The 12,336-nt window shown below is 35.7% G+C and overlaps 1 protein-coding gene across 1 annotated transcript in view; it reads right to left on the bottom strand.

Annotated features, from left to right (window-relative positions):
- itga3b (integrin, alpha 3b) overlaps positions 1–12,336 on the bottom strand; it is a 48,816-nt gene that overhangs the window by 22,822 nt on the left and 13,658 nt on the right. The window contains exons 2-3 of the mRNA XM_016551955.1: positions 2,544–2,680; positions 933–1,009 (exon numbers count right to left, since the gene is read on the bottom strand). Coding sequence (XP_016407441.1) covers positions 933–1,009; positions 2,544–2,680 — 214 coding nt within the window. The remainder of the gene's footprint in view (positions 1–932; positions 1,010–2,543; positions 2,681–12,336) is intronic.

Raw genomic sequence — 12,336 nt, forward strand, 5'->3', positions numbered from 1 at the left:
TTCATGGAACATGATCTTTACTTAATATCCTAATGATTTTTGGCATAAAAGAAAAATAGTCATTTTCACCCATACAATGTATTTTTGGCTATTGCTACAAATATACCCCAGCGACTTAAGACTGGTTTTGTGGTCCAGGGTCATATATGTGGATTTGCTTCTAAATTATTAGCAATTATTAGCTTTTTAATATTTTTAATTACTATTATCAGTGTTGAAGGCAGTTTTGGGTGATTAATATTTTTTGTGGAAACCATGCTACATTTTTTTTTTTTTTTGGGATTCTAAAGAAAGATCCCCCCCCTCCCCCCCAAAAAAAATCCTGTTTACCACAAACTTCTGAATGGTAGTGTATCACAGTTTCCACAAAATTATCAAGCGGTAAAACTGTTTTCAACATTTATAATAATCAAAACTGTTTCTTGAGCATGGAATCAGCATATTAAAATGATTTCTGAAGGATTATGTGAAGACTGGTGTGCTGAAAATTCACAGAAATAAATTACATTTTAAAATACATTCAAACAGAACACTGTTATTTTAAATTATAATAATATTTCACAATATTATAACAAGTTTTACTGTATGTTTCATTGAAATAAATGCAGCATTGGTGGTCATAAGATCTTTCTTATGATAAAAGACTTTGACTCGTAGTGTAAAAGCACAGGACAAGCCATGAACATTGTCCCAGTCCACAGAGCGAAAGGTGGCCCACTAAGGTAATGAACTCTACTCCTGAAAACAGCTTCAAGTTTATTATCAGCCAATGACAGCTAAAACAGCTAATCAAGGTCTTCAAGATTACTTCAAAATTACAGGCAGGAGTGTTTTGTTTTTTTTTTGTCGATTTTAAGTGATGGTATTGCCTTTGCAAATAAACAGTTTATTATATATATATAAAAAGAAACCAAAGATGCATCTGATCTCACCAGAACACGTCCTCCATTCCTCTGACTGGCCACGGTCACTCCCAGCCACATGCCCTCCACCATCTCTGTCGACTGCGCTGGAGGAGAAACACACTCCATCAGACAGCAGTGACTTTATACCTCAGTCTGCCCAAAAAGAGCATTTCTCTATATCGCAATCTGAATGACGAGGTAGCAGCTTGAGAGAGACTCTCGAACAGAAATAATAACATAAGCATGCTTTTAAAAAGAATATTTATAATGGAAATAATATACTTCAAAAGAAGTGTGAACTGAAGGGAATAGTTAGCTGCATGTCATTTACAATTAAATTAAAATGTATTGTGGTTTAAATTTATATTAAATACAATTAGTTGAACTTAAATGTGCTTTTTTTACCCACTTATGTAGAATTAAAGTCCATCTTTACATGTAATTTCATAATTACTTCTGTTGTCTTTCAGATATGGTTATGCTGAATGTATTGACAAGCATTTATGGTAAAATATAGTAGTCAGCATTTGATGTGGATCAAAAAAGTTCATCAAAGTTGTCCTAAGACAAGAACGCATTTTGGTTTTAGGACAACTTGTTTAGATCCACTTCAAATGTTGACTTCTGTACTTTAATTGGGCATGTCGTATTTAAATATTTGTAATTACACATTTGAAATGAAGTTTAGTACTACAGTTAAAATTGAAATGAAGTACATTGTGATTTATTATGTTAGTCAGCACACCAAAATAAATGTACTTCTTTCAAATGTACTTTGAAGTGAAAAAGTGTTTTTAGAAATACAGTCATGAAAGTGCAATATCTTTTAGTGCACTTAATTGACCCTTTATTCCATTAATATTATATTATCGGCAAATATAGTTTTTTAAAAATATATTTCTAAGAGTGCAATACTAAGCACACTTCGACACTTAAAGACTGTGACACTTGCAATGAAAATTTAAATGCTAGTATAGTCTATATTTCCCATGAATTCATGAGTGCTTTTGCTGAAACAAAATGTCGACTAGTGCTAAAGTCTCAACACCACAATGCTAAAGTTTTGTTTGTGGTTGCCAGAGTGTTGCTGTATGATTTATAAGGTATTTTAATGTTTTTTTTAGTGTTTTTTAGTGTACTAAAGCTAAAAAGCTAACAAGTACTAAGCTAAGAAATGTCCATACTTTTAAAGTGTTACTAAAAATGCTGTAAACCAGAACAGATATGCTCTGCGTCTGCTCAAAGTAACTTTTATGTTACACAGACTCAGACACTTATCATGTTAATTCTGAAGCAAATACCTGCCTGCAACATGAGCCAGTCAAGCCGACCTGACAGAGGAGGGAGAAAGGCAGGCTGGAAATGTGAAGATGAAGGTCTTTTGAATAACATGGACTGAGACAGCACTCAGACAGGTGAATTTTATGGTTGCTGTGTTGAGGCTTGTTTTAACTTTCACTTATGCCTAAAACAGAACACTCCCCGCTTGAAAGATCAAAGACAATTTTTAATATAACTCCGACTGGATTCGTCTGAAAGAAGAAAGTCATATACACCTAGGATGACTTAAGGGTGAGTAATTTGTGGGCTAATTTGCATTTTTGGGTGAACTAACCCTTTAAGCATAGGAATACCTACGTGGACTGATGAGGTCCATCCTCCTGCAGTCATGCTGGTCGATGGTGATGGGACAGTAATACACGCCTCCGGTTTCATTAATGTTGAATTTGCTGAGCTGGGGCTGGGCTTTTTCTTGGGGCGCTCCAACTAAAAGCCTACAGAAGAACAGCAAACACTCAATAAAAGACTCAAATCGATTTTTCTGAATGCTATTCATATATTTTCTAAATGCATATTATATTGGGAACAATTCACCAGTGCATATGTTTCATTTAAACAAAAATTGACCAGGACTCCTCCAGTCATTTACCCTGTTTAAACCACACCTCTACAAGCGTGTGTTCATCTGCTTCCACTCAACATCCAATCAACAACCGATGCATAGGACCACATTTTTTCTTTTTTCATTTCAAGAAAATATCTGTTGCTACTTTCGTTCCAACGTGACTTTTAACCAAAATATGGGCCTTAAAGGGATAGTTCACCCAAAAATAAAAAATTAATGTTTATCTGCTTACCCCCAGGGCATCCAAGATGTAGGTGACTTTGTTTCTTCAGTAGAACACAAACGGAGATTTTTAACTCAAACCGACGCGTGATGCGTCTTCTTCTTCTTCTTGCTTTATGGCAGATCGCAGACTTATAAGTGCATTACCGCCACTAATCTCTGAAATGGACCATTGACACTCCTAATTGAGATTGTAGATAGAGTGTCAATGGTCCATTTGAGAGATAGGTGGCGGCAGCATGTAAAAGTGGTCAGCATGTTCTCACAATTGCTAATCAATTTTTCTAATTTCATTCGATTGCAGAATAAACAAAGTGTGGGTGATGAGAACATAGAGTGCCAAATCTCAAGTGATTCCTGGGAAGAAAGTAGTCTGTACAACCACTGGTCTTAAAAGTCTTACATTTGAATAAACAAAAGTGGCATGATGTTTAATTTAGTTCCTGATTTGGATCTCAATGAGGAAACAACTGATCAAATCCAGCACTCAAAGCACCATGCAGAAAAAATGAACGTAGAGAGTAAATTTGTAAGTGTATGGTCTTAGTATAGAAAAAGAATGAAGGAAAAGAGGATTAGAGAAAGAAAACTAATGTGCTACTTTACATTTTACAACCATTAAATACTAAACCCATTCACAGCAAAAATGATAATTATCAAGATGATTTAAACGATAACTATATTAGCGTTCACACCAATGGATGAAAGTGTTCTGTTTATTATAAGTGCTATTTATGTGCCTGTCTTGTTTGTGTTCTTTAAAGTCTGAACACCATGATTGGCTGTCTATGTATCAATTATCAGCTGAGAAAAAAAACGTTATGAATGAAATTGCAAAAAACATTGTTCCTCGATGTCTTGATTGTTGTGGTGTGAACTTCCCCATGATCATAAATTTAAAATTATTATTTAAAAACCTATTTAAAAACTTTTATTAAAACATTATTTTTTTTCTCATTATGTGTAAAGCGTTTTTAAACAGTACATTTTCCCTACTTTTTTCGATATTAACCTTCTTCTTCAGTGCTGCTAACCACAACGTATTGGCCCTTGCAGCTAAGAAATTCAGCTCCTGCTCTGAGAGCGTGTGAATGATGTCATGAAAGACGGGAGCTATTTCTGAGCCCTGGGGACACGCTCTATCACCAGATGTCAGTGCAGTGATCTTAGCAAGAATAGTTTGGACTTGCAGAGTTGTTAAACTCGAGCCCATTCCTCACTGATAGCAGAGGACAAAGCTTTTCTTAGACTATCAATGTGCAATATCTACTGTCTGAGATTGTTCTTTGCTAAAACTTTTGTTAGAAGAGCAGTAGTAGTGTTGAGTGATCTTCTAGTGGACATTAGTGGAAGACATTCCATTCTGAGTATCACTCATATAGTGAATACAGCCACCATAAAGGACTGTAGTTTATTCATGTTCAGACAAGACCCCAACAGTAAAATGGCATTACAGGAATTTTTCACAGGTGAGAGTGCTGAACCAAACCTGCAATCAGTCATGACTAATATTTGTCAGTGGTTTTTGCAGGAATGACTCCCCAAACTTAGTACCTGTCTCATACTAGCACCGATACCCTGCTGCTTACATTAGTGTTTACACTGAGCAAACCACAGAGGAGTGGGAGAAGCACTTACAGAAAAGAACTAAAACAATGGCAGAAATGCTGGCTACTACATTTTGGCAAAACTCCAAAAATGTTCCTGAACATACAATTCACTGTACTTACCAGCCGAAATTAACAATAGTGGTGGTAAAGCAACAAAAATGTTTATTCATTTTAACATGGGGCAGATTATCGATCAATAAAGACTTCTTTTCACACAATACTATGTTATGACCTCAAAACACTTTTATTGCAGTACGTGATTTGTAAACTAATAAATTTTTTTTAACATTTGCATCACATAACCAGCTCCATATTTTTGCCTTTTGTGACGTAGTAAACTTGCTCGGTAGCGCACCTGGTACACCACTGAACTTGGGTTCGAGTCCGGTGAAACACAAGTCACAATGGTTAGGTTTAGTGTAGGGTTTAGTTTAGGTGGTACTTTTTTAAAACGCAGTAGAGCATTAACCTTTTAGAGCCACCCAGATATACAACAATCAACATAATAAAACAATGCCATATTCAAATTTGCCTGCTTCCAATATATCCAACAAAAAGGCAACATAACATCATATTGCAGAAATGTTGCAACAGGCACGCTTTTCCAATGAGCCTGGGCTTCATTTTTCACATTAAGTTATTGATATGCATACAGTAACATTGTAAATAGTTAAAAATTTTTGTTACATAACTATAAAAAACAATAAAAGACTCACTGCGCCTTTATTAAAAGGCCAAAAACTGATTATGGTTGTAGTTCACAAAAATACAAATATACAAAAATATTAAAAACCTACACACTACTGTTGCAAGAAAATATGCACAATTAATGTAAAATATTAAGATTTTAAAGTGTGAATTTCAGTCACATGTGACCTTTCTCATGCCTGATTACAATAGGTACGTTCAACTCCATGCAGCACCGCGCAGGTCGATCGCAATCTGACTTGAAGCAGTGCATGTCGGTTAGTAATTTTGTCCGACTTGAGACGGCGCCGACGCCACGTCACTGTCACGTGTGGCATCAAAGCACGCGAGAGCGTTTCGAGAGCAGCCGGCTGACTCAGCTGGTATCATGACAAATCGAGTCCCCCCTCGAAATCGGGTCCACTTAGGACCAAGGCGGTAGCTGTTTTAAATGCCTAATCAAAAGTCATTGATTAGGTATAAGATAGTGTATAAGCTAACCTAGCAGGCTAATCGGGTAGCTGTATGCTATGCTAGTAGGTGAGCTAACCAAAAAAAATTAAAATAATAAAAACGAGAAATGTTTATAACCTATATAAGTGCTATAACCTATAGCTTCGGATACTAGTGTATGAAACATGTCATTTAAAAGACATTAATGGTCATTATAACGAAGTTCAAACGACATAAATCAAAGCGCGATTTTGCAGGAATTGTAATCAGGCGCTAAAAATAATACCCATTAAAAGTTCGTTGAGCCAATGGGATCACTCGGGGTCCTAAGCAGACCCGATTTCGAGGGGGGACTCGATTTCTCATGACACCGGCGCAGTTTCTCCAGAGCGGCTGCAGCCATTGATGACGACACAGCCATTTCATGATTGGCCAGATTCACCGCATGACAACTATCACGTGTGCTTCGGGTTTATTCTAACCTTTTCAATTCCAAAAATAGCCACAAATCTGTGTTTTTAGAACAGTAAAAGCTTTTTTACTATAGTCGCAATATTATATTGAGTCACGTTTATCATAAAACACTGATGAAAGCATATATTCCCCAACTTTATTATATTTAAATTGTATATATTTACGTTGAACTTTATTCTTGAACAGATGGCGTTGTATTAAGCAGTATATAATCAAGAGCAAGTCGGACGTAAGTCGGATTCATTTCTAACCGGCATGCATCTCGCGGTGATCACCGGTGATCGGTTCTGCACAGATTTTGCTCATCTCAAACAAGCCTAATGTCCGGCTTGACGGCTCTGTTTTCAACTCCGCCACCGACTGCAAGCGGCTACTCTCGTTGACTGCCGTCTGTAGCCGTGCTTCAAGTCGAACGCACCTAATGCTAAATCAACCATATTGGCTAATATAAGTCACATGATCAGTCACATGGCAAATCAAGAAACCATACTGAACCATGTAAGTCACCTGATAAAAAAAGTCACATAACTAAAAACATGGTAACGTGTGGCGCTGTTCAATGCAGCTAGTAGGCTCTTGCCTCGCTATGACATGTCACACATTCAATTCAGACACTACAGAGTAGCCAAAACAAAGAGACAATGGACGACCTGATAAGCTCCTGTTACATTATTCTTTACATATCTTAAAGGGATAGCTCACCCAAAAATTACATTTTCTAACTTACCTTCAAATCGACGCAACCTGTATGACTTAAGACTGTATGAACTAGGCCTAATATTTTGTCCAAACTACATTGAACTACATTGGAAAACAATGAGACACTTGTGGTCCACAGAAGAAAGTAAGTTCAACCGGTTTGGAATGACATGAGAGTGAGTAAATGCTGACAGAATCCTCATTTTGGGTGAAATATATTTTTAATATTATTTAATACTGAAAATTGTGTTGTGTGAGTTAAGTTAAAAGAAAAAAAAATCTAACTATAAGCATGCAATATTTCACTAACAGGCAATATCTCTAATAAAAAAGTACCAACAAGTTTTTTTTTAACCATGGTATATATCTTTGAGGTACCTTGGACACACATCAGACCAAAACTGTACTATGGTACCGCAGTAACAGTAAGAAGCATAGTTTGGGTTTACAGCAGTAAGAGTCTGATCTCATCCTGTGAAAGAGAGAGAGGCCTTGGCTCTGAGGATCACTCACTACCAGCTTTATCTGAGATTCCACAGACACTCCCAGAGCAGGAGACAATCACAGATATGGGCATCACAGCTATGTGTGTGAGAGAAAAGTGAACAGTGAAATGACTGTTCCCATACAGAAAAAAAGCACAAATTATATATCTTTAATATCTCAATTGTTTCTCCTGGACAGCAATGAGATTAAATGGATAAACACAGATTGAAAGTAAAGTGGATAATTTCTGCGTCACTAGTGATACCAAACAAAACTGTGGTAATAATGACTGTTTTCTCACAGGTTTCCTCAACACTTCCTGTATATCTGGTTCATCTACTGAAACACAGCTTAAAAAGCCTCCTGTATTAACAAAAGCAGAGAATCTGGGTGTAACCTAAGCATAAAATCACTTATTATACACTTCATACCTGATGCTATTTTACATTTTGATTCTTCTTAGCCACCATGAATGTTTTAGCACACGTAATGTTGCCACCACATTATGAATACAATAGTGCAGGTAATGTTTACATGGTTGCCAAAGAATGGGATTCTGTATTTTAATCTTCACTACATTTTAGCTTTAATAAGATTTCCCCAAGAAATATGAAAGGATAAACCTGCAGTCTTCATGATTCCTACTCTTTCCGACAACAAAGCACTTGAACATGTCATTCCAAACCTGTATTTTATTTTCTGGGGTTCAAAAAAACTGGACCATATTGATTTTCATTTTATAGACAAAAGAAGATCAATTTTTGCAGAATATTTGCTTTTGTGTTCCCAAGAACAAAGTACGTTGTACAGGTTTGGAACAACAGTAAATGATGACAGACTGCTAATTTTGGGTGAACTGTCCCTTTAAAGTAATCATGCAACATGTAACATCAATGGAAACTCCTGTAACTTTGGACATCAACCACAGAAGTCTGTGGAAAAATTCAACTAAAAACATGACCTCAGTTTGTCCCAGTAATGCTGTGAGGAATTAGGGCATGTCTGAGAGCAGGGCTGTTTAGTGAACTGTGAGACTGACATTAAGAACTGGCAACACTGTGACAAGCTTCAGCTTCACAATATAGTGTGACTTGCAGACCCAATATAAAAAAATTAGCTTTGTAGGACAATGTTAGGTGTTTTTTTGTTAGTAGCAACTAGGTGAAGTATCAGTAGGTTGGAGTATTGTCGAAAAAATACAGATTTTTCAATACATTGATACTCCATGTGCATGTGCTGTTAGTTTAAAAATGCATTTGGGAATGCAATGTTGTAGTCTTGTGACAAAGTGACAACTTTTAGGTTCATGCTGATACTTACTAAACTAATCAGAGCAGATACTCAGACATATTGTTTGAGACTGAACACCCAAACAACCCGCATGATTCAAAATCACTGATTCCACCACAGTTGCGCTCACTTTAACCTGTATAGAATGGAGGACAGACGACTGATCGAGATGGATCCGGGATCTTTACTCCCGTATGGAGATATGATTGAGCTGATATCAGGTCATTCACACAACGCATATCAGAACATGTCAAAATGAAATAGAAATAAATCATATTTTGCGAAAATTAAGGCTATTTTTGCGCCTATATATAGTATAATGTAAAATAGTCTAATACAATTTGTTTTGTTATATGCAATATTTTTATGAAAAACCAAACTTTCACATTAATGTGGCTTGATTTATTTCTTTTAACCTTTAATTGTTTATGTATTTGCAGCATTTTATATTTTTGTATATTTGCTTTTACATTTCACACATTGAAAAAATATAATAAATATTATATAATATAATATAAAATATATGAAATAATATATTACATGTTATTTATATATTATAATATTTAAGATATTATTTAATATAGCCTGAAAGACATAAACAGCCCTGATTGAAGACAAATGTGACCACAAAACAAGTCATAATGGTCAATTTTTTTGAAATTGAGATTTATACATCATCTGAAAGCTGAATAAATAAGCTTTCCATTGATGTATGGTTTGTTAGAATAGGACAATATTTGGCCAAGATACAACTATTTGGAAATCTGAAGGTGCAAAAAAATCAAAATACTGAGAAAATCGCCTTTAAAGTTGTCCAAATGAAGTTCTTAGCAATGCATATTACTAATCAAAAATTAAGTTCTGATATATTTACGGTAGGAAATTTACAAAATATCTTCATGTAACATGATCTTTACTTAATATCCTAATGATTTTTGTCATAAAAGAAAAAAATCAATAATTTTGACCCATACAATGTTTTTTTGGCTATTGCTACAAATATACCCCAGCGACTTAAGACTTTTGTGGTCCAGGGTTGCAAATTTACTGGCACAACAAGAATCAGACAAGACTAAAAAGCACCATCACGCCAGGGCTTCTTCTCTACTCCTCGCTGATGTCGATACTTTTCTGTAAATAGACTGTTCTATGGATTAGATTATTGGTGATTGGATTATTCAGTGAAGTTCCCTGCTGACCAGATACTAATCATTTCAGTACAAATACCGTAAACAGGGTAATACAGCCGCTCAGATGGCATATTGAATTTGACAACACAAGCCGGGAACAAAGTCTTTAATCTATTTAGCTTTTTGTAAATGGCATAATTACTACTCTGAGCAGAATATATGAAGCATCTATCAACATTACTGCCATTCAACTGTTCATAAATTCAGAAAAAAGTTAAATAGTACCACTAAGCAAAAGTGCAGGTTTCCCCTAGGCAGAGAAATATAATTGGTGTCAAAATGTCAGATATTTCCATCATTTCCATAACATTTTCATAACAGAAGATTACATCCCCCCCCAAATCTCTAGCCTGAGAACAACATTTCTACAAGTAGCTAAACTCTTCTCTCAAACTCTTGTTCAAACTCAAAATCTTATTTTGACCTATAGTCATTTTTTTTCAGCTTTACAGTTTTTGCAAAAACGGCTAATCTTTCCTCAAACCCTTCTTCAAACTTTAAGACAAGGCACATTTCTATTGACGAGAGATCAATGAGATCATTACAGTATACCAACAGCAACCATAAAGAGATGAGCCGGGGCTACAATCATATACACACCTCCAACAGAGAATATAACATCCTGAAGAAAACCTCCCAAAACAACTGCATCTGAACTCTACGCATTAGAAAGATGATATCAACAAATATCACTTTAAACACTGTATCAGCTATTATAACATTATATTAATTGACTCTCAATGGTTATAAATGGTCCCAAATATCCATTTAGAATTCTGTAATAATTGCTATGTTTCGTCAATTAATTAATTAATAATTCTTGAATTAATCGAGGAAACCACAGATTCAACTATTTGCTTTCTTTTATCAGTGTCACATTATTAGTCTCACAGACAAAGTCATTCAATTTGGTAGCCATAATATTTAGTTCCCTTTCATGGGAACTTCGAACTGCGTACTCTAGGGGTCGCTATGGGGAACGCCTCGTCGTGACCCGTGTCTGAAGCATACATTGAAAAAACACCAACTCGTTGGCCGGCGACAGCCATGACGTCACTACCGGTGCGACTATAGTATAAATAGGCGCCGGGAGCACACATCATTCTCTTCTTCGTCTTCATTGACTGTTCTGTTTGAAGCATGCATTTCCAAGGAAAAAGTAAGAGCTATCTCTATTCATTATGGCGAGCACTCTCAGGGAACCATGGTTACATAAGTAACCTGAGACGTTTTATGGGACACTTAATATGTGAAATAAACTATGCTATCTGAAAGCACAGTAGTTTTAGAGACCTCAACCCTTGACACACAAATCTTAAGAATGATGACAATCACCAAATGCAAAATGATGAGCTCTTAACATTATAACACAATCATGACAAAAAAAACAGTATCCGCATAATTTATTCATGCTGGCAAGTCACAAACCCTTAACTTTTTGGCAATATTTCAGACAACAGTTTGGGACAATATTTAGGGAAATTCTTTTGGTTTAACATGGGTTTTTATTTTAGAGTTTCAAATAATTCACATTTCTTAGTATTTGTGACTCAAAAGGTCCTGTAACCTGGAAAATGTGTAGTTGTTTTTTGCCCGAAGTAGCTAGTTTCTGTAATGAAAGCTTTTGATGCAAAAATAATCACTTGATTTTCCAAAGTTTACAATATTTAAGAATTAGTTCTTTGAAAGATACCTGATATTTATATGACAAACAAATGACTTTATACATGGAGGCCTTCTTTATACATGTTACCAATGCAAGTTAACTGAAATGTAAGAACTATTTTCAGGATAAATAACTGGTGGGAAAATACTGCAGATGCAAATGCTATTAAAATGCAATTAGTCATGCAGCCCTAATAAAAGTCATTAGTCAGATCATTATTGTTATCAACTATTTCCTACTTCATAAATAAATAAATACATGCATGCATAAAAATGGTCAGTCTCTGGTCATTTCTTGGCCACAATAGGATTCAATGTGGACCAGACTCTATGCCAACAGTCAGAAGTCTGGCTGTGCAAGACCGTGACCTGACCACAATGAAAACACGTTTCATGGTGACCTGAACATCTTCAGCTGCAGTTCTCTAATCCATACAGATCAGAAGCTCATGCTGAGGGGCCCCGAAAAGCACATCCAGCACCTCTCGCTTCCTCTGTAGGAGACTGAAATAGCTGCTGACCTGAAACTTGTTAAGCTAATTCGTGCTGGATGCATCATTGCTCTCTTATTTAGTGGTCGACCGATATTGGTTTTTTGACAGCCGATGCCGATATCTTGGAAAGCAGGATGGCCGATGGTCGATATAAAGCCGATATAATTTTATTTATTTTAATTCATATTTACGAAATTTGAAATCATTTGAAAAATGAAATAAAAAAATAAATGTGTTAAATAAACATACTTATAC

The sequence above is a fragment of the Sinocyclocheilus rhinocerous genome, unplaced genomic scaffold (assembly GCF_001515625.1).
Source record: "Sinocyclocheilus rhinocerous isolate Xijiao unplaced genomic scaffold, SAMN03320098_v1.1 scaffold2994, whole genome shotgun sequence".
NCBI classification, from domain to species: domain Eukaryota; kingdom Metazoa; phylum Chordata; class Actinopteri; order Cypriniformes; family Cyprinidae; genus Sinocyclocheilus; species Sinocyclocheilus rhinocerous.